The sequence below is a fragment of the Chroicocephalus ridibundus genome, chromosome 1 (assembly GCF_963924245.1).
Source record: "Chroicocephalus ridibundus chromosome 1, bChrRid1.1, whole genome shotgun sequence".
Taxonomy (NCBI): Eukaryota; Metazoa; Chordata; class Aves; order Charadriiformes; family Laridae; genus Chroicocephalus; species Chroicocephalus ridibundus.
This window is the reverse complement of record NC_086284.1, coordinates 9,881,545-9,904,387: the sequence shown is the minus strand read 5'-3', so window position 1 is coordinate 9,904,387 and position 22,843 is coordinate 9,881,545. Positions and strand designations below refer to the sequence as shown.

Here is a 22,843-nt window from a genome sequence, read left to right as displayed (position 1 = left end):
GGAGGAGATGTGTCTGTCCCCATGACAGGGACGGAGAGGGGATGTCCCGACACCGGGCAAGGGATCCGTCTCTGAAGGAGGGAACTGCTCTCCTTCTGAGCAAAGATCTGGATTGTAAGACACCACCTTCTCCTTCCATCAGCAAGGCGGTGCGTTTTCACACAACAGCAGCTGCCAGGTCACTACACCGACACACACACACAAAGCACACCTCGGAAAAGCAATTCAATACCCAAGACCAACGGCAGCCGAGCTCTGCAGTGCCAGGGAACCCTTCCTTCTACACTTCCTTCTGGGCCCAAGCTTCTCAGGTGTGTACGGGGGGAAGTGCTCACAATATTCCGATTTTGCCTTTCATAAGTTCTAGCCCAAGAACAAGATGAGTCTCTGTGGCATTTTCCTCTCTGCTTTGTTTACTGTCACTTTAATTTATTACAAGAGCACCACAGCCACGAGGACTCATCCCAGCACAAGGCTGTGTCCATGCTGGGAGGTCCACTGCAGGGGAAACCCCTCAGCAGTGGTGTTGCCCCTTGGTTTGAAGCCCACGGGGTTCCCCCAGGCTGTCCCCCCCTTTCCACTCAGCCTTGCTGGAGCCTCATCCAGAGCCAGGAGAGGACCTAGGGTCTCCCCTGCCCATGGGACTGCCCCACTGCAGGGGCGTGGGCTCCAGCGGGAACGTCTGGAGCAAGAAAGATGGACCCTTGGTGGAGGAGGATCAGGTGAGGGAACATTTAAACAAGTGCCGAGGGACCTGAGCAACATCATTGTGAGGCCACTCTTGATGACAGTTAGAAGGTCATGGTGATGGCGGGAGGCCCCTGGGGACAGGAGGAAAGCAAATGTCAGGGCTGTCTTCAAGAAGGACAAGAAGGAAGATCCTGAGAAGCACAGACCAGTCAGCCTCACCTCCATTCCTGGAAGAGTGATGGAGCAACTCAGCCTGGAAACACTTCCTGGTGGACATGATGGACAAGAAGGTGATGGGGAGTAGTCAGCGTGGATGTATGAAGGGGAAAGCAGTAGATGTTCATCTCGACTTTAAGTCAGGCTCTCGACACCATCTCCTCTAACATCCTCCTAGCAGATAAAGTGCAGGCTGGAGAAATGAAGTGGGGTTGAAAACTTCAAGCTCAAAGGTCGTGACGAGCAGCAGACAGCCCAGAGGAGGCCTGCAGGGTACCGCAGGGGACTGATACTGATACTGAAGGTGTCAACAGGTTCATTAATGACCCTGATGATGAGCAAAGTGCATCCTCAGCCAGTCTGTAGGAGTTAGGAAACTGGGAGGAGTGGCTGATAGGCCAGAGGGTCATGCTGCCATCCAGAGGGGCCTTGGTAGGCTGGAGAAATGGGTTGGTAGGAACCTCCGGAAGTTCAACAAGTGCCAAGTCCTGCCCCTGGGGAGGAACAAGCCCCGGCACCAGCACTGGCTGGGGCCACCCGGCTGGAAAGCAGATGGGCAGAGAAGGTGCTGGTGGACACCAAGCTGAGCGTGAGCCAACAACGTGCCCTTGCCACAACAAAGGCCAAGGGTGTCCTGGGCTGCACGAGGAGGAGCGTTGGCAGCAGGTTGAGGGAGGGGATCCCAGTACTCAGCACTGGGGAGACACATCTGGCGTCCAGTTCTGCACTCCCCAGGTCATGAGAGACGTGGGCTTACTGGAGTGAGCCCAGCAAAGGGCCAAGAAGGTGATGAATGGACTGGTGCATCTCTCACACGAGAGCTGGCACTGTCAAGCCTGGGGAAGAGAAAGCTCGGGGGGATCTTATGAATGTGTTGATATACTTATGGGAGAGGAAGAAGATGGAGCCAGGCTCTTTCCAGTGGTGGCCAGTGACAGGACAAGAGTGGGCACAAACTGAAACAGTCAAAACTTAAGAAAAACCTTCACTGTAACAGATACTGAGCACTGGAGGAGGCTGCCTGGAGAGGCTGTGGAGTCTCCATCCTTGGAGATATCCAAACTCCAACCACAGTCCTGGCAACCTGCTCCAGGTGATCCTGGTTTGAGCAAGGAGTTGGACTAGACGGTCCTCAGCCAACCTGAGGGATTTCGTGGATCTATGATTCTACAATACCACAGCACCTTGATGGGGAAACACAACTCTCCCCTCATTCCTCATGACTGTTACGGAGTATTTCTGGACCTAGACGCTTTAGTCAGGGGCAAAGATACCATTCTTCAAGGAGTGTGACGTACGAGACAGCAGCTGGATGCGGCCAGAGGAACGCACGCCAGCAATGAAATGCTGTTGAGCATCAGACGAGGCATCGGCAAAATACTCCCAATGTCTCCTGCTGCCAGCCGAGCACTGGGGAGGGCCCCAGGGAGGAGAAAACAACAGCTCTGCAGCATCCAGGAGGGCTCCTTCCAAGCGAACATGGTTGAATCTACCCACAAGGCCAGCAGTGGCTGACGTCCTGGCTGCCACCAGCATGGCAGGGTGACACCCAGGGCTGGGACAGGCTGTGAAGGGCTTCGCAGCGAAGGCAAGCGGGTTGTGCCTGGGTTAATAAAGGGGGGACACGCTCAGAGATGCGCAGAGACCATTTCTGGTGAACCCTTCCAGCCTCTTCCGGTTTCCAAGCTTCTTCAAGCTTCCTCCTGCTCCGTTCCCCTGCTCAGGGTCCGTCCTTCTTCACAGCCCGGCTTCTGAGCCCCACGCCAGGTCCGAGATCGTTAGAGTAGTTCAAACCTGAACTCTTCCCCCTGCATTGGCCCAATAAAGTAATATCGGGTACTCGCCGCTCAAACCTAAAGCTTGCAGGGATTCTTTGGACCTAAAACCCTGCTGTGTATTTGTCAAAATGGAGTAAAAAACAAAAAAAAAAGCCAACACCAAAACCCCTGAGAACACAAGCGTGTCCTGAGAAATTAAACAAAACGGATCGCATAGCTCGTTCCACTGCCAAACACCCCAAACCCCTCGTCCGCAGTAGCACTGACAGTGTGAGAACAGACAGGCCTGCAGGCACGGAAACACAAGTGCTGCAGGTTGTGTTTTGCTGCCTTTATCATGGTCCTGAACCACCCGCGGCGGGGCTTGAGGCTGCGGCACCTGCAGGGCTCCAAGGGCTGGGCTTGGAATTCGAGCTTGGAATTCAAACCTGCTCCTGAGTCTCCTGCTGAGAATTCATAGAATCAGGGCATGGTTTGGGTGGGAAGGGACCTTAAAGGCCACCCAGTGCCACCCCCTGCCCTGGGCAGGGACACCTCCCACCAGCCCAGCTTGCTCCAAGCCCCGGCCAACCTGGCCTTGATCCCCTCCAGGGATGGGGCAGCCACAGCTTCTCTGGGCAACCTGGGCCAGGGGCTCACCACCCTCACAGCCAAGAATTTCTGCCCGAGATCTCAGCTCAGTCTCCCCTCTTGCAGTGGAAACCCCTTCCCCCTCGTCCCATGGCTCCCCTCCCTCATCCAGAGTCCCTCCCCAGCTTTCCTGGAGCCCCTTGAGGGACTGGAAGGGGCTCCAAGGTCTCCGTGGAGCCTTCTCTTCTCCAGGCTGAACCCCCCCAACTCTCTCAGCCTGTCCTCCCAGCAGAGGGGCTCCAGGGAGGTTGGGTTTGACTATCTGCAGACGTCCGGAGCTTGGAGGAGGATGGAGGGCAGGAATACACGCGCTGCGCTCCACACCCTGACCTGGGGGGCGCAGGAGTGCCAGTTCCCCAGGGATCGGTGCCTGCCTGGGCTCTGGTTACCTGCATTTCAGCGGCAGTTCTGGAGCAGGATCAGCCTCAGAAGGCGTCTGAGCTCTATGGCAAAGCTCCCCTGTCGCCTGCAGAAAGCGGAACCTTTCAATGCCGCCTATTTCACGCAGCAAATTTAAATACTGACATAATAAAAGGTCCCTGTAAAAGGAAGAGACTCCCATCACCACCGAGCTGGCGACCCTGCCTTCCTTCCTCCAAGCCTAACACAAAGCCCCCGGAATCGATCGTGCCGCCAGTAGCAACTGGTGCAGGCTGTGGATGCAAGCTCCCACCCGCTCCTTCCCAAAAAAAAACCCCGGTATTTATGGTGTCAGCTCAGGTCAGGAGGCTGTGAAATGTCACCGGCAACTGCCCGAAAGGACAACAGAGCAGCGACTTCGTCTCGCGGTCTGCTGGGCACACACACGCTGACCACAAGGCGAGAAGGTCCTGGAGGGGTCAAGCGAGTCACTGAATGGGCCACAAAAGGCCAGGGACGTGGGGTGAGGGGCAAGCAGACGGGGGGCTTCCCTTAAAAAACCCCTTGCTGCACAAGGGGGTGGGTGGCTGAGCAGAGAGGGGCCTTGGCGGTTAATGGCTTTGGCCCCGAGGGCAGGGCGCCGGGCGAAGGAAGTGTTGGGGAGAGTAAATGGGGAGTTAGTAAAAAGGCAGGTGATGTAAAAAGGGAGCGAGGGGAGGCTGTTCCATGTCAGCAAACAGGAGACATCCTACGCGGACGTCAATGGCAGAGCCCACGGGGAAATTACCCTCACAAAGGGCCCCGGGGGCAGGCAACGCTCCGAGAGGTGTTCGATCTCCACTTCTGAGACCTTCGGCCGCGTATTCATCGCGGATTAGACTGACAAGGACGCGGGGACCCCCGCTTTGTTATCGGGCAGGACCAGGAGGAGGGGGACACCCCCGGTCATTGCCGTGAAACCCTCCTGTCAGGCGCCGAAGGGATCTCCAGCCCGATGGATGGACGCAGAGGCCAGGGAAGGGTCTGCCATGACACTGCCCACGCGGGACGATCCACCTGACAAAGAGCGGGGACGCATTCGATTTAGCAAGTAAATCATAGAATCATAGAATCATAGAATCATAGGGTTGGAAGGGACCTCTGGAGATCATCTAGTCCAACCCCCCTGCCAGAGCAGGGTCACCTAGAGCAGGTTACACAGGAACACGTCCAGGTGGGTTTTGAATGTCTCCAGAGTTGGAGACTCCACCACCTCTCTGGGCAGCCTGTTCCAGTGCTCTGCCACCCTCAGGGTAAAGAAGTTCCTCCTCATGTTTAGGTGGAACTTCCTATGTTCCAGTTTGTGCCCATTGCCTCTTGTCCTGTCCCCGGGCACCACTGAAAAGAGCCTCGCCCCATCGTCCTGACACCCACCCTTTAAGTATTTATAAGCATTGATAAGGTCACCCCTCAGACGTCTTTTTTCCAGACTGAAGAGACCCAAATCCCTCAGCCTTTCAAATCCTTGAAGGCCAACAGTGTCCTGGCCTGTGTCAGGAACAGTGTGGCCAGCAGGACTGGGGCAGTGATGGTCCACCTGTCCTCAGCACTGGTGAGGCCCCACCTCGAGTGTTGTGTCCAGTTTTGGGCCCCTCACCACAAAAAAGACCTTCAGGTCTTTTTGAAGGGCACAGGAGGTGGTGAGAGGTCTGGAGCACAAGTCTTGTGAGGAGCGGCTGAGGGAGCTGGGGATGTTCAGCCTGGAGAAAAGGAGGCTGAGGGGAGACCTTCTCGCTCTCTGCAACCCCCTGAAAGGAGGGGGTAGCCAGGGGGGGTCGGGCTCTTCTCCCAAGGAACAGGCCATGGGACAAGAGGAAACGGCCTCAAGTTGCACCAGGGGAGGTTTAGGATGGATATCAGGAAAAATTTCTTCCCCGAAAGGGTTGTCAAGCATTGGACCAGGCTGCCCAGGGCAGTGTTGGAGTCACCATCCCTGGAGGGATTTACAAGCCGGGCAGACGTGGTGCTGAGGGACACGGGTTAGCGGTGGCTTTGTCAGTGTTGGGTTGATGGTTGGACTCGATGATCTGAAAGGTCCCTTCCAACCAAACCAATTCTATGATTCTATGATAAATTCTCATCAGAACGATGACCACAAAAGGTTGATGGATGCTGCGGATGGGCTGGGGAATATGGATGAATCGGAAGAACACTGCAAACCCCGGGGTCCTACAGGGGCTTTCACACCATGCCCCACATGGAGGTTTGTGCTGGTGGAGGGCTGGTCCCGGGGTCCAAGCGCCAGGACACGCTCCTGTCTCTGCGCGATGATGATTTTCACTTGGAAATGCATTAGAATTGCCTAGGTTGGAAGGGACCTTTCAGTCCCTTCTTAGCGTGGACTCTCTCGAGTCTGTATCCAGAAGGATTTCCATGGGGCCGGGTGAAGAAGAGAACGGCGCTGAGCGACGGTCACATTTCAGTGCTACGGCCGGCTGAATTCAGAATTTTCACTTGGATTTGGTACACAATCCCTTCGGTTGTACTCACACGCAGTGCTACAGGCCGTTATACGTTTGGGTTTTTTTCTGAGATCCGAGTGAGTTCTTCTGAGCTGGGACACTCTGCCAGGAACAGCGAGCCCTCTGTGAGCGCCAGGCAGAGAAATGGTCGTCCGCGAGGACGGCAGCGGCTCCAGCGCAGACACAGAAACGCCTTTTGAACGAGAAACAGAGTCTTCTCTATGAAGAGAGGCCTGGATGGTAACAGCACTCAGACAGCTGAGCAGGGGCCAGATGCAGAAACGAGCCGGACTTGCCACTTGCAGTTATTTATTCAGCACGGTGAGATTATTTAGTGCCAACTTCCCTTATTTGCACCCATATTTTACCTGTGCTGAGGATCCCAGGATCCCTCGGTGCTTTCTACCAGCTAATAACACACGTGTCTTGCAGGGGGACTTCCAAAGGCAGAAAGAAGCAGCGGTTTTCTTTGGAAAAAATGTTATTCCAGCTTTTCCCCAGGCAAAATACAACAGACTGAAGAAGACCCCTCAGCCTCCCGCTGGCTCTGCCATCGCCTTCTCTCCCTGCCGGCCACAACGCCCCTCCGTCCCGGCTGCCGCTGTGCCTGTGCCCCCGCAGCACCTTCCCAGCGGGCTGTCCCTCTGCCCTCACGGCTGGGCCGTTTTAGGCGTTTTTAGAGAGAAAACACTGCTGTTGAGATTCATCCCGTCTTGCAGCCCCAAGAGCCACAGCCTCACCCTGCTGTGACGGGGATTTTTCCGTGCCAGCGCTTGGACCACACTGCCTCTCCCTGTCCCACCACGGAGCCTCTCCTGCCCGTTGCACCCACCATCGGAGCCCGTCCTGCTCCGTGCGTTCCATAAATCATGGCTCAGGGGGGAAAAGCTCACTTCCTCTCCTCCCACAGGCATCCCTGCCTGTGACTGCGGGCTCTCGGAGGGGCTGCTGGAGTGGTTTCTCCTGACCACCAGCACCCTTCACAGAATGGCAGGGGTAGGAAGGGACCTCTGGAGACCATCCAGTCCCACCCCCTGCCAGAGCAGGGTCACCCAGAGCAGGTTGGAGACGGGTTTGGGATATCTCCAGAGCAGGAGACTCCACACCTCTCCGGGCAGCCTGTGCCAGGGCTCTGCCACCCTCAAAATGAACTTCTCCTTATTTTCTTCATTCCGGTTTGTGCCCGTTGCCCCTTGTCCCGTCCCCGGGCACCACTGAGAAGAGTCTGGCCCCATCCTCTTGCCCCCCGCCCTTTAGCTCTTGCTGAGCATTGATGAGATCCCCTCTCGGTCTGCTCTTCTCCAGGCTGAACAGCCCCAGGGCTCTCAGCCTTTCCTCAGCACAGAGATGCTCCAGCCCCTCCGCATCTCCGCAGCCCTTGGCCAAGCAGAAGCTGAGGACCTGCAGCTGGAGCCCGCAGCCGACGTGCGGCGTGTCAGGCGCACGGGAGAACGTGCCGGGTTCAATGCGATTGCAGTACCGACGCACGCTGCAAAAAAACCATGGAGCAGATCTGCCCCGTCAGACAAACGCTCCGGACCGCACATGGGGCAGTATTTTCATCTGAGGACTTCCGAGTCCCACGCTCCCACAGCCACCCAGCAGCTTCTCGCTTTTTCAGCTCCCTTCTCCGCCAGCATCCCTGGCTAAATCCATTCGCAATAGGTCTTCTCTCACTGCCTCCTTTTTGGGGGTTAATTTATGGCCAGGAGACAGGGCCCTGCTCTCTGGCAGGCTCCCGGAGAGAAGTCCTGACCCGGAGTTAACGGCGGAATTCAGTGGTATTGAATCTCAACCTCGCGCTCTTGTTTCTCTCTTTGTGAAAGATAACGAGCATATGGTATAGATGACTATCAGGGTTCAGCGTTTTGAACCTACGATTATTTTTCTCCATCTCTTCTGGGGATGTTTAGCCTTCACGGGTGCTACTCTCCATTATCTTTTTAGCTGCTTTCTTAAGGAATGAGCCTTATGTGACCCCATCATACAATTAGCTGCCTGCCTGCTTCCCTCGGATTAACTCCTGAGCTCCCGAGACGCCCACACCGGGAAGATGAAGACATTCCTAAAATTTTTGCAAAAATCAGCAGCTGGCTGGGGAGAGGCCAGAGAGTCCCTGCGCCGCAGGGACAGGCTGCCAGCGTTCAGCGCTTGGCAGCAGGCTGCTGGCGAGCACACAGATGAAAGCAGGCACAGCATCGCTGCTTTTTGCTCGTTCTGAGATGCTGTGGGTGCTGCTGCAGGGAGGAGAGGAGCTGAAATGGTCATAGGAGGAGTTCCAGGGACAAAGGGAGGGACTTTGGATCAGGGAGAGGAGCCATGGGACGAGGGGGAAGGGGTTTCCACTGCAAGAGGGGAGATTGAGCTGAGATCTCGGGCAGAAATTCCTGGCTGTGAGGGCGGTGAGCCCCTGGCCCAGGTTGCCCAGAGAAGCTGTGGCTGCCCCATCCCTGGAGGGGTTCAAGGCCAGGTTGGCCGGGGCTTGGAGCAAGCTGGGCTGGTGGGAGGTGTCCCTGCCCAGGGCAGGGGGTGGCACTGGGTGGCCTTTAAGGTCCCTTCCCAAGCCATTCTGTCATTCTATAATTCTATAAAGACACCAACCCCTACCTCTCTAGAACCTGAAAGGAGGGGGTAGCCAGGGGGGGTCGGGCTCTTCTCCCAAGGAACAGGCCATAGGACAAGAGGAAACGGCCTCAAGCTGTGCCAGGGGAGGTTTATGATGGTTATTAGGAAAAATGTCTTCACCAAAAGGGTTGTCAAGCATTGGACCAGGCTGCCCAGGGCAGTGGTGGAGTCGCCATCCCTGGAGGGATTTAAAAGCTGGGCAGACGTGGTGCTGAGGGACATGGGGTAGTGGTGAGTTTCATAGAATCATAAAATCACAGGATGTGTTGGGTTGGAAGGGACCTTTAAAGCTCATCTAGTCCAATCCCCCTGCAGTAAGCAGGTTTGTCAGTGTTGCGTTGATGGTTGGACCAAAGGTCCCTTCCAACCCAGGCAATTCTATGATTCTACGATCCTGTGATTCTATGAAATCTGGAGGGAAGCAGGACTAGCTCTGCATTCTGTGGAACAACTTGCACTGCGGGCAGACGCGGCTAATTTTGCAGCACAAAGCACACCTAGGCAGATGTTCCACAGTCTCCTGTTCTGGGTAACAGCGTAACAGAGACCCAGATGTCATCCTGGTAAGGGGCAGCAGGAGGGTAAACCTAAAAAACTGTTGTCATGGTAGCACATCTCCATTCTGTCGGCTAAATGCATCTTCTTCTTTACCTCCACTAGTGCTGATGAGGTTTTTCCCCACGAAGACAGTCAAACATCGCAACAGGTTGCTCAGAGAGACTGGGCAGTGTCCATCCTTGGTGTTTTTTGCTGGCCAAAGCCCAGCTTGAGTTGGTAACTGAAGCCCTGGGTTACCTGGTTTGGCCTCACAACTGACCCTGCTCTGAACAGGAGGCTGGACTAGAGACCGCCCAATGTTTCTTCCAACCCAAACGGTGCTATAAGCCTACGACTGTTCATCTCTTCAGTATCATACAATCACTTAGGTTGGAAAAGATCCTTAAGATCATGGAGTCTAACCGTAAGGTTCTTTATGGATCCGTAATCTAGAGCCAGGAGTACACAGGAGATGCCAGTACAGCAGGACCATGAGAAGAAGGGCTCTGTGATCTAACCGGGAGGAGCAATAACCGCACAAGCTCATTTCCACCAATTCCCACAAGAGCTGCAATGCCAAGGAACCAACAGCCCCTGAGCCCCAACCGCTTAACGTGGGTACCGGCACCTACCCAGTGCCTTGTCTACTGAGCAGATCCATCCCCAATTAAGCGGAGTCTCTTCGATTCCACGTACACAAGGGATATGAGAGATACACAGAGCGCAAACTGCGAAAGGGAAGTGTTCAAAATACTGATCAGAGAGACCAGGGGATAAATCCCTGCTGAACCGCAGGAAGAAAGGGAAGACTCAGTGGTGAAGATGAGAACAGCCACCAGCAGTATGCGAGAAAAACCACTGGAGAAGAACGGGAACACAGAAACTAAACAATAAAGAAATTAAAGCAAACAGGAAATCACATCTAACCCTGAGAATGAAAGAGCGTGGTCCTTGTCTGAGCCTGACCGTTCCGTGGGTCAGGCCTGCTCAGAAGACGTGCTCCTGGCCCAAGAGACGGTTGGAACTATAAAACTCACCTCCATCCAGCAGCAGTTTGACTGTCAGGTAGTCATCAGCCAGTACCGCGTAGTGTAGAGCCGTGCAGCCCTTGAAATTGGCTCGGATGTTCAAGCGGTTGTTGAAGTCGTCCTCCCGGGTCACAAGGACTGCAGGGGGAGAAGAATGAAAGCTCAGCGCATTGGGACAAAGCAAAGAACTGTCTGAACGTGCACCAGCAGCACGAACCATCGCTACCGGTCTGGAAGCTTCTTAAGGGTCTGGTGGCCTTTTCCAGGAGACCACCAGGACCTCTGTGGGGGTTTCTGGTGGCTGTTGTCCCCATTCCACTGAGCAGCAGGGGAGATGAAGACAACACGGTTTCCACAAACCCTGGACACTGCCTTCAATGGATCCAGGTGAGGGAGGAGGTGGTTGGAGAAATCCGAGAGAAGACCTCTCAGCCTTGTTCCAACCACAGCGCCTGGGCACCTTCCAAGTGAAATCAGGATCCAACACAAGCGAGCAATACAGAGACTTTGTTGCCCAGAGAAGCTGTGGCTGCCCCATCCCTGGAGGGGTTCAAGGCCAGGTTGGATGGGGCTTGGAGCAACCTGGGCTGGTGGGAGGTGTCCCTGCCCATGGATTGGAACTAGATGATCACAGAATTATAGAATTCTTGAGGTTGGAAGGGACCTTTCAGGTCATCTAGTCCAACCATCAACCCAACACTGACAAAACCCATCACTAATCTAAACTATACCTCTAAGCACCACATCTACCTGTCTTTTAAATCCCTCCAGGGATGGCGACTCCACCACTGCCCTGGGCAGCCTCTTCCAATGCTTGACAACCCTTTCAGTGTAAAAATTTTTCCTACTATCCATCCTAAACCTCCCCTGGCACAACTTGAGGCCATTTCCTCTTGTCTGATCGCCTGTTCCTTGGCAGAAGAGACCAACAATGATCTTTAAGGTCCCTTCCAACCCAAACCATTCTTCTGCCTTTTTTTCCCCTTTTCCTGTCCAGAAGGGCCAGAGAACAACCATCCAATGCCGCCTCCACACCACCTTCCTCCCCCAGCCAAAACATGACCCCAGCAGCCTGCACCAAAACCTACAAGCTACAACCAAGAGAGAAGAGCTGGAGAGGCTGAGGGACGCCTGCGCGGTGGGTCCTGGGGACATCGGCCAGCTGGGAATGCCTGTAGATCTCCTGGGAGTCACACTAAACTTCCCTTATCTCACTGCTCCCATTGTGCCCATCTCCTCCAGGAGCTGCCTCCTCCACTTCCCAGAAAACTCAAGAAGTAGCCATTTAAAGCAGGAACTCTTCTAAAAATACTTCCTTCGTTCACTGGAAAGTTACATGGGTTAACGGGCTGCAGAGCACGCTACTCGTCTCCGTTCTGCTCCTGTCCATATCTACCTCCTTGCCATCCTTGGTTTCACGTCGAACCCAGGTGTTCTTTGGGATTTTGAGTTTTTATTCTGTGTTTGCTTGGCCACTGGTACAGTGTGCTCCAGGAGGGGTATTCCTCAACGCTACCCGGATGGGAATAATTCATAATAACACATTTTACCACTCACTAGAAAGCCTGGAATCCCTTGAGCAAATGCAATTACACCGAGCCCTGGCAGGTTTTGTGAAATCAGACCTAGAAATTGCGATGTTTCTTTCAACAGAAACCGACGTTTCCTAAAGCTGATTAATTATAATTTTTTTCCTCCCTTGAGCTCTGGTACTGAATGCCGACACGCAGGGATACTCCGCGAAAGGGCAAAGCCAACGACTTGTACCTGCGGGGCAGAGGAATGCTGGGCCAAGGCACTCCCAGGAGGACAGGAGAAGGACGGTGTGGGGAGAGACACACTGAAACACTCAGTCTTCCCGATCAGGTGCAAAATCAGAGTTTGGAAAGCAAAAAAATGGAATATCGGGGAATGCATTAAATCAAACTGATGTACAGAGGCAAAGGAGGGAACGCAGCTCTAGAGAGAGGGACCTGGGAGTCCTGGTGGACAACAGGATGACCACGAGCCAGCCATGTGCCCTGGTGGCCAAGAAGGCCAATGGTCTCCTGGGAGACATCGAGAAGAGTGTGGCCAGCAGGTGGAGGGAGGTCATCCTCCCCCTCTGCTCTGCCCTGGGGAGGCCACAGCTGGAGCACTGGGTCCAGTTCTGGGCTCCCCAGTTCCAGAAGGACAGGGAACTGCTGGAGAGAGTCCAGCGGAGGCTGCGGAGATGCGGAGGGGCTGGAGCATCTCTGTGCTGAGGAAAGGCTGAGAGCCCTGGGGCTGTTCAGCCTGGAGAAGAGCAGACCGAGAGGGGATCTCATCAATGCTCAGCAAGAGCTAAAGGGCGGGGGGCAAGAGGATGGGGCCAGACTCTTCTCAGTGGAGTCCAGGGATGGGACAAGGGGCAACGGGCACAAACTGGAGTGAAGAAAATAAAGAAAAGTTCATTTTGAGGGTGGCAGAGCCCTGGCACAGGCTGCCCAGAGAGGTGGTGGAGTCTCCGTCTCTGGAGACATTCCAAACCCGCCTGGATGCGTTCCTGTGCAACCTGCTCTGGGTGATCCTGCTCTGGCAGGGGGTTGGACTGGAGGGTCTCCAGAGGTCCCTTCCCATCACTGCCAGTCTGGGGTTCTGTAATGTTCTCCCAAGCCAGGAGAAACCCTCTTCCAGTACTCAGAGTGATTACTCGAGGCAGAGGTGACTCCGACAGACAGAAGGGACACTGTGACAGGCGAGGACACTGCTCCACCATTGCTTGGTTTTCCAGCAAATTCCCAATTCTGGAGTCTCCAGCAGACCAGACCGTGTGTCTGGGCAGGACTCCAGCACCAGGGGCCCAGCGCCCTGTGGGAAGGGTCTGCAGCACCCCCTGGCCCAGGTTGCCCAGAGAAGCTGTGGCTGCCCCATCCCTGGAGGGGTTCAAGGCCAGGTTGGCCGGGGCTTGGAGCAAGCTGGGCTGGTGGGAGGTGTCCCTGCCCAGGGCAGGGGGTGGCACTGGGTGACCTTTAAGGTCCCTTCCAGTCCAAACCATTCTAGGATTCTATGATTCTATCGCTCAGGGCTGCGGGTTTTGACAGGCACTGCACCTTGTATCTGATTTTTGAAGGAAGGGAGGCCGTCGCAGCCATTCCAGAGCTAATGGAGAGTAACCCAGCTTTCACTTAGCTGGGCACTGGGGCCAGGTCTGGCCATGGCCCTTCTCCCCAGCCCAGGGGGACGAGGAATCCCCCCAAGCACACAGCCCCACCACGCAGCCTGAGCAATGGGGGATTGGAACGTCCCATCTCCCATTGCATGAACGCCGCCCAACCGTTGGGGCAAATCCTGCTCCTGGAATCATAGAATCATATAATTGTCGAGGTTGGAAGGGACCTTTCAGAACATCGAGTCCAACCATCAACCCAACACTGACAAACCCACCACTAACCCACGTCCCTCAGCACTACGTCTGCCCAGCTTTTAAATCCCTCCAGGGATGGCGACTCCACCACTGCCCTGGGCAGCCTCTTCCAAAGCTTGACAACACTTTTGGTGTAAAAATTTTTCCTCATATCCATCCTAAACCTCCCCTGGCGCAACTTGAGGCCATTTCATCTTGTCCTGAGGTGAGCATAGCCCTGTGGTGAATGAGGGTATAACCAAATCTCAGCGTGCCCACCTTCAGGGACTTGGCCATCGAGGACTCAAAAGGACTCAGAGCACCCAGTGCCTCGTCCCAGCAAAGCCGCAGAGAGGTTGGATCCCCCGACCGTGGTCTCCTCGTTCCCTCCTAAGAGCTACCGACAGATTTCCCGACGATTTGAAAAGTTCCGAAGAGCCAAACCCTATAATGAATACCTGCTGCCGCCCCAGCCCAGCATCTCCGCTAATGAACCGCAGTACCTCCAGGAAGATCAATTAATGCCCTGGCTCCTTTCCTTTCCTGGGTCTTTTCTCCAAGCGTACGGGGTGAGTATGTATATTTATTTATTTGTCGTCATTTCCTACCCAGGGAGGAGCAGGATAATGAACTGCGTGCGTCAGGGAAGATGAATCTGAGATACTAGGGAGCAGTGCAGTAAAGAGATTAAAGTGTTATTATTGTTGGGTTTTTTCCCCCATGGTCCGTTGTGACAGCTCGGCCGTCATCTGTAAAAAATGTCTCAGAGAGAGATAATCATCGGAAACTCAATAAAGCGTCAGGGGAAGCCTCGTCTACCATCAATCACTGGGTGCCTGGAAATTTTCAGCCCTCTGTCTCCCTTCCTGCCATCCATATAAATGTCTGTAATATATTTTGCGCGGTGTTTGTGGAGCGTACCCTCTCGATTTGGCTGTTTTTATGAAAAAATATTTATACACGAAATATGTAAATGGGTAAAAAAAAAGAGTAAAAAACAAAGGCAGTTTCTCTCTCTCTCCCTCTCTTTTTAAAAACGCAACTGAATTTATTCTTTTTAATAAAACATGTCAACCAAAGAATTAATGCAACTTCGTACTGAGGGGCCTTATCTTTTCTTCACCCCAAAAATATATAACGTTATGGAGGGATGAATGCAGACAAAAACAATTAACTTTATTGGTTGATATACTTTGTCTTAAATAAAGTCTACCTACATGCATTATGTATTGGCATTCCATTGTTCATTTTTTTAATGTTGTTTCATCCATTTTGCGTTCGGCGCTACGGCGCTCTGATAGATGGGTGTTCTCCCTCCCATGGAGGAGCAGGTCCATGGCACCGGGTGGGTTACGGAGAGGGACGAGAGAGCTTTTAAAAAGAAAATAACGCCCTGTCAAAACTGGCCCCGCGCTGATTCATCTTCCTAACTCAACCTGTGTTTTATGAGAGGTTCAAATATTACACCTTCTTTAGGCTTCGTACAGCTTTCGGCTCGTGGCGGTGAGGCAGAAAGCACCGCCAGACCGAGGGATAATGTCACCGTGGGGTTTAGGCTCTGCAGGGGACAAGCGGGGTGGCTTCCCCTGGTTTTCTCCTTACAGCAGCCAGGAGAAGGTCTAATTTCAGCTGGCCTGTGTCAGCAATAGTGTGGCCAAGGAGGCCAACAGCATCCAGGCCTGTGTCAGGAACAGTGTGGCCAGCCGGACTGGGGCAGTGATGGTCCACCTGTCCTCAGCACTGGTGAGGCCCCACCTCGAGTGTTGTGTCCAGTTTTGGGCCCCTCACCACAAAAAAGACCTTGGAGGTGCTGGAGCGTGTCCAGAGAAGGGCACCGGTGGTGAGAGGTCTGGAGCACAAGTCTTGTGAGGAGCGGCTGAGGGAGCTGGGGGTGTTCAGCCTGGAGAAAAGGAGGCTGAGGGGAGACCTTCTCGCTCTCTGCAACTCCCTGAAAGGAGGGGGTAGCCAGGGGGGGTCGGGCTCTTCTCCCAAGGAACAGGCTATGGGACAAGAGGAAACGGCCTCAAGTTGCGCCAGGGGAGGTTTAGGATTGATATCAGGAAAAACGTCTTCCCAGAAAAGGTTGTTAAGCATTGGAAGAGGCTGCCCAGGGCAGTGGTGGAGTCGCCATCCCTGGAGGGATTTAAAAGCCGGGCAGACGTGGTGCTGAGGGACATGGGTTAGCGGTGGCTTTGTCAGTGTTGGGTTGATGGTTGGACTCGATGATCTGAAAGGTCCCTTCCAACCAAAACAATTCTACAATTCTATGATTCAACGTAGAAGGTCAGGGTACACCAATGCAGTCACCGGACACTGCAGTTCCCAGGAACGCGGGTCCCAGCAGCTGGCTGAGCTCCAGCAGGGTGATGGGGACAGCTGGGACAAGGTCGATGGTCTGTCATGGGGCTCAGAGCCGGAGCCGGTGGGTCAGTGTGGCACTTGGATGGGGAAGAGGCCTCTGGAATGTGGAAATCAACAGCCGGGGACATTTTAGCGGGGTCAGGTCTGCCTCAACACCCCAGTGATGGGGGTAACGCTAGGGTGAGACTGGAACTTGAGAAGTCAGCCAAGAATAATCGAAAGACGATGAAATAAACTGCACAAAATTTCCTCATTTGCACGTAAAGGCTTCAAGGGTTGAAAGCCAGCATTAACGCCTGCCCCAAAACCAGCAGCAGTAATCACAACCAGTTATGTCATTCCGTTATATTTCAATTGGCCAAGTCTTTCCTCGTTTCATATCTACTTATGAGTTCTCAAGTAAGGCTACTGGTGGAATACGCTGCCTTGAACCCTTCTCCTCCCTCCCATTGTGGGTCAACGGGATGACGCGCCCGTCTACAACTTTGTGTTACGTTCTGCCTATATAAAACCAGGTCGTCTCTAGGACGTTGAAGGATCGCTGCTCATCAACACCTATACGATGTTTTCTCTCATCTTCAGACACACACTCACGCACAGACCACCGGTTCCTCGGCATTTCAATGAAAGCTGAAGCTACCTCTAAAACACCAATCGAGGTGAAATTTCCGTTTCAAAGCCAGGAAACAAAATTTTGGGATCTGAAAAGCAAATGCAGGTGCCTGCACACAAAGAACCTTACCTTCCAAAGAATGGAGGCCTTTCTCCTTGGCGGTCTCGTACACGCTGCTGAAATCATCTCCAAGGTTTGGATCCGCATTAGCTGCGAGCAGGATCTTCACCACACTGTTAGAAATGAGAACAAAAATAAGGCAGAGGTAGAACATGAGTAATCCAAGTGCTGCAGGGACTGAGAAGGGACTCAGAAAACCCTCCTCAAACGTTCCCAGCTGGCGAAGGGAAGTTAAACCAACAACCATAACTGAACATTTCGACAAATACAACCACACGGGCACATTCTGAAACCAACTGTGGGAGGCGCAGTAAAATCAAACGTGAAAAATTGTTTTCAAATCGTGAAAGCAAATGTGGGAGGCACTTGAGCCAGGGGTGACACTGCAGGGACACGTAGACCCCCCAAGAAGAACTGCAGAGAGCACCCTCGGAGCATGTGGAGCGATAGGACAAGGGGGAATGGCTTCACACTGCAAGAGGGGAGATTGAGCTGAGATCTCGGGCAGAAATTCTTGGCTGCGAGGGCGGTGAGCCCCTGGCCCAGGTTGCCCAGAGAAGCTGTGGCTGCCCCATCCCTGGAGGGGTTCAAGGCCAGGTTGGCCGGGGCTTGGAGCAAGCTGGGCTGGTGGGAGGTGTCCCTGCCCAGGGGAGGAGGTGGCACTGGGTGGCCTTTAAGGTCCCTTCCCACCCAAACCATTCTGTGATTCTATGATTACGTCCCCATAACATTATAAGTCTGATAAGTGGTGGAAACTGTCCCCAGCCGCAATAAATACACAGTTGGAGCCAGATCTTGGCTCCAAGGCCACCCCTGCTGCTGCAAAAAGGAAGATTCTTGTAACATGATTCAGGTTAAGGGAACCAAAATTAAGTTGCACGGTTGCTTCTGCTTTGGGATGCCATCACTACAGCACCTAAGCCTCCTTCCGTAAAGGTGCCATCCTGCCATGACAAGCCATGCGCAGCATTCCGGAATCCAGCAGGGGCAGGGGCTGGAAGAGCCCTGTTCACTCTGAGGTTTCTGCCCCAAAAGTTATAGCATTGACTCCAGCGGCCCCTCTGCATTGATGCAGCTGATGGAAACCACCCTGAAAAAGGCATCTCTTGCATCCACATCGGCTATGAGAGACAGGTTGTCTCTCTTTGCCTCTTCTGCCCTCACCAGACGAAGCACCGACCCCAGCATTTCATGGAGTCATAGAATCATAGAACTGTCCAGGTCGGAAGGGACCTTTCAGATCATCGAGTCCAACCATCAACCCAACACTGACAAAGCCACCACTAACCCATGTCCCTCAGCACCACATCTGCCCGGCTTGTAAATCCCTCCAGGGATGGCGACTCCACCACTGCCCTGGGCAGCCTGGTCCAGTGCCTGACAACCCTTTCGGGGAAGAAATTTTTCCTAATATCCATCCTAAACCTCCCCTGGCACAACTTGAGGCCGTTTCCTCTTGTCCCATGGCCTGTTCCTTGGGAGAAGAGCCTGACCCCCCCCTCGCCACCCCCTCCTTTCAGGGAGTTGCAGAGAGCGAGAAGGTCTCCCCTCAGCCTCCTTTTCTCCAGGCTGAACACCCCCAGCTCCCTCAGCCGCTCCTCACCAGACTTGTGTTCCAGACCCCTCATCAGCTCCGGTGCCCTTCATTTCAAAAACAAATTCCAACAGCATTAGTTATATGGGATTCCCGAAGGAAAGCATTTGACTGCTGCATGAATTTCAGTCAAATCCCCGTTTCTGAGAACCAGACGATTCATATGAGATCACCACCGAAGGCAGCCTGATCATCTACGAAGTCTGAAGGCTCCAGAGATGCGGAGGGGCTGGAGCATCTCTGTGCTGAGCAAAGGCTGAGAGCCCTGGGGCTGTTCAGCCTGGAGAAGAGCAGACCGAGAGGGGATCTCATCAATGCTCAGCAAGAGCTAAAGGGCGGGGGGCAAGAGGATGGGGCCAGACTCTTCTCAGTGGTGCCCGGGGACGGGACAAGGGGCAACGGGCACAAACTGGAATGAAGAAAATAAGGAGAAGTTCATTTTGAGGGTGGCAGAGCCCTGGCACAGGCTGCCCGGAGAGGTGTGGAGTCTCCTGCTCTGGAGACATTTCAAACCCATCTCCAACCTGTTCTGGGTGACCCTGCTCTGGCAGGTGGTTGGACTGGATGGTCTCCAGAGGTCCCTTCCAACCCCTGCCAGTCTGGGATTCTGGGATTCTGTGATCAGCAACCAGCCCAGCAGTGCCCAGGCTTTGGGAAGATTTAACCTCTGAATTTGTAGAGAGCTTCCCCATTATTTTATACTGCAGGTGCCGGGCCCACCGGAGAGGCAGGTCCTCCTGACCACAGGCAGGACATCCTGTAGCACAGCTCTCCTCCGCGCTGGCACCCAGGCTCCACAGACCGGTGAAGTTCTCAACTCCTGCGACAGGCCAGCTCAGCGCCAGGCACGCAGGCCAGGCAGGTTCTGGCTGCGTGGAAATCCTCCATCTCTGCTTCCAAACCCGAAACGATCATCAGGCAAGAATTAGATTTCTCACCACTCCTGAAAGCAGCTTGAAGCCACTTAATTCTTAATTATTTTTTTTTTCCCAGGGTTCAAGCTTTCTGTGACAAGTCGACAGTAACTCGTTCGTTAGCGTTCATCACTGGTGACAGGGCTCAAGGGCTGACAGCGACGGGCACTCAGCCTGACTGACACGTATCCGCAGGCTCCGTCTTGTCAAGTCACATCTAGAATTTCACTGAAGCTCCTCTCCCATTTACCCCCCCTAAATGCATTAGGGGAATAAAAGGTGGATATTTTTTTCTTTGAATACAGCGGAAGAGGCCAGCTCCTCACCGGCACCGGTTCGCTCTTCACCACGTACAGAGTCACTTCTAGTGAGCAAAGCACCAGGTTGGAAGCCAGGAGACCCTCTGCCATCTCCCATGACAGCATACAGAGTTCATTAATATCTGCCTTTTAATAATTAGTTCTAAAATATTTAGGTTGAGATGAAATCTTTTACGCTGACGGCAGTGAGCCCCTGGCCCAGGTTGCCCAGAGAAGCTGTGGCTGCCCCATCCCTGGAGGGGTTCAAGGACAGGTTGGATGGGGCTTGGAGCAAGCTGGGCTGGTGGGAGGTGTCCCTGCCCAGGGCAGGGGGTGGCACTGCGTGGCCTTTAAGGTCCCTTCCCACCCAAACTCTTCTGTGATTCCACAATTCTATGCGCTGGATCTTATTCATCAAACAGCAGCTACCAACTATGATTCTTCACAATTTCAACACAGTCAGAAACACGTGACACTGAAGATTTTCTCGAATAGTTTGAGTTGCACAGCCATGACCGAGTTAGATATCTGATGGCTTAGGACTGGCGTTAAGGAGTGGGGATCATCTCTCCTACGTTCAGACATCAGCAATGGGGGACGCGATGGCCTAAGAAGCCTCCCACCATAGATGTGCTCACTCTCCACCACCCCGATCCCTCCAGCTAGGGAGGTTGGTTGATGGTTGGACTCGATGATCTGAAAGGTCCCTTCCAACCCAGACAATTCTATGGTTCTATAATTCTAATTTTCTTTCAGTTCGTTCAGCAGTTTTGGCCTTGGCGCACGGGTCAGCGTGTGAGATCCTCTGCGGTCTTCATCACAGCTCCAGCGGGACAGAACCTTCCTGTCTCACCCTCAGTCGTCTCAGGACCGACAACTTGCTGCCAGGGAAAAGACACTGGTACAAATCTCCCTCTCCATGTTCAGAAAAGCCATGTCTACGCTGCCCTGCTGCATTGCTCCCAAAGGCCACATCAGTGAAGACATCTTAGTAGAGGTGTCACCTCCCCAGCCACACGACAAGCCTGTAGGTCCTTCTGGACCACCTTAGGACCATCAGTAAGGCACGGGGCACAAAACCTACCCTAAAAGTCCTTCAGCACCTCTAGCAAGGGCTTTTCGGCACACCCAGCTCTAGACTCACCTCCACAACTCCAACGTGTTGCCTCATACAAAGGGACATGGCCAGACCTTTACCACTGACATCTACGGCTGCAGCGAAATGGAAAGCAAGAGACAGGTCTGGCCACAAGTGAAGCAATGCAAGCCCAGGTGCGTAGCCATGGCTGTCCAGAACAGGTACGGTCAAAGCCCACCAGCCCAGGCTCTTCTGCCTCTGGTCATTAGACAGGTCATTAGGTAGGAGGCCCATCAATCCTACTTTTGGTGCCTGGTTGGCAGTGTTGGCAGGGAGGTGTGCCATCTCCCCAGGGCTGCGAAACAGGAGGACTAAAGGTGCCACAGTCAGGCTTTCTATCTGGGAAAGCTCTAGCACAGGTCATTGATCTGTGCCAAGTTCTTCTGGAAGATCCAGTGCTGGATTCCTCTGGAGATATCCCGCATCTCCAGTCCTTGGTGCTACTGTGGTCAGCCCAGGCAGCGAGAGAACTGCATCAGAGATGTTGGAGAGGCAGTGCCTGTGAAAAGCAGGAGGTGCAGGATGGAGTGTGGTGGGGCAGGCACTGCTCTATTGCCCTATGGGGTCTGTGTTGATGTCCTCCACGCTCCTAGAGATGGACATCTACTGAACAGAAGCCATCACTAGTGCCTCAATTAAGCTTTTGATTACCCTGCCCCAGCAGCTGACTTACTGTGATTCTTTATCTCAGGGTTTCCAGTGCCTACGCCAAAAAGCCGGGCCCTTCTGATCATTCAAGTCCTTAGAAGAAGGTCAACCCACCCTTCTTGGACCCTGTCCTCGTGGCTGTCAACACCACAGAGATCCCTCTACTCCCATTTTGGCTGACAGACTATGATATATTTTAAGGTCCGTGCGTCTTCCTCATCTTAAGAGAAACGATCCCAAGCCCTGGTGTAGGACTTCAATCCTCAGCCTTGCAGCCCAGGGGCGAGCTATGAGTATCGAACGCGTCATATGATAACACACAATGACTTGTAATTTCCTTGGTAACTCCATCCATCTTCCTTCCCTCTTCTTAGTGACTACGTTGGAATGAACATTCTTCCCAGGCACTTCATCAGATGTCACCTTCCTGAGCTCCCAGCGACTCACAGGAAGCCCCGTCCTCTCCATTCACCGCACACACCCTCAGTGTTTCTCTCTGGGCAAAGAGAAGTTTAGCAACAGGGCAATGACCTTCCACGAAAAGTTCACCAGAGGACGACCAACGCTAGACGCAAGGTGGTCTAGGATTGAAAGCGGGAGGTGGCGATGTTCAGATCTGCTCCGCTCTATGAACAACCCTTTACAGCATTTCCCCCCAGTGATAAGAAACATTTCCTTAGCTCTTATGATGGCTGGGAGGCTCCAGTTTAATAAGCATGGATATCATCTCTCACTGGCAAAATCTGGTGTTCCCAAAGCCCATTTTGGGCTGCGATCCAGCTCTGTACACAGGAAGGACCCGCCGGTCGAATAACAACACTCCGCACATTCAGCCTCCCTTTTCCAACCATCTTTCAACCTCACCTCCCGCTTTTGGGACGTGCCGTCCCCTCCGGGCACTTCTGCACCAGCCAGACGTTCCTGGAATCACAAATATTGATCGCACCTATCCAATTTGCAGGTAATGGGACATTGAAGCAAATTAGCCTTTAGGAAAGGTAACGGCGCCATCAAAATAGAGAGTAGCTGCGTTCATCAGTGTAAAGCATGTGAACGTCATTGGAATAAGCAAGGGACTTGGAAAATCAGATGGCAGTCACAAAGCAGGGTCTAGAATCTGGGTAAAAATCTCCGGTTTCCCAGGGAGAAGAGGTGAAAATACTTCCCAGTTCACGAGGTGGTTGTAGGGGTCACAGAATCACAGGATCACAGACTGGCAGGGGTTGGAAAGGACCTCTGGAGACCCTCCAGTCCAACCCCCTGCCAGAGCAGGGTCACCCACAGCAGGCGGCACAGGAACGCGTCCAGGCGGGTTTGGAATGTCTCCAGAGACGGAGACTCCACCACCTCTCTGGGCAACCTGTGCCAAGGCTCTGCCACCCTCACAGGAAAGAAGTTCCTCCTCATGTTGAGATGAAACTTCCTAT

The 22,843-nt window shown here is 53.6% G+C and overlaps 1 protein-coding gene across 1 annotated transcript in view; it reads right to left on the bottom strand.

Annotated features, from left to right (window-relative positions):
* CLPB (ClpB family mitochondrial disaggregase) overlaps positions 1–22,843 on the bottom strand; it is a 107,191-nt gene that overhangs the window by 55,318 nt on the left and 29,030 nt on the right. Inside the window, exons 4-5 of the mRNA XM_063328036.1 lie at positions 16,833–16,936; positions 10,375–10,503 (exon numbers count right to left, since the gene is read on the bottom strand). Of these exons, the coding sequence (XP_063184106.1) occupies positions 10,375–10,503; positions 16,833–16,936 (233 nt within the window). The remainder of the gene's footprint in view (positions 1–10,374; positions 10,504–16,832; positions 16,937–22,843) is intronic.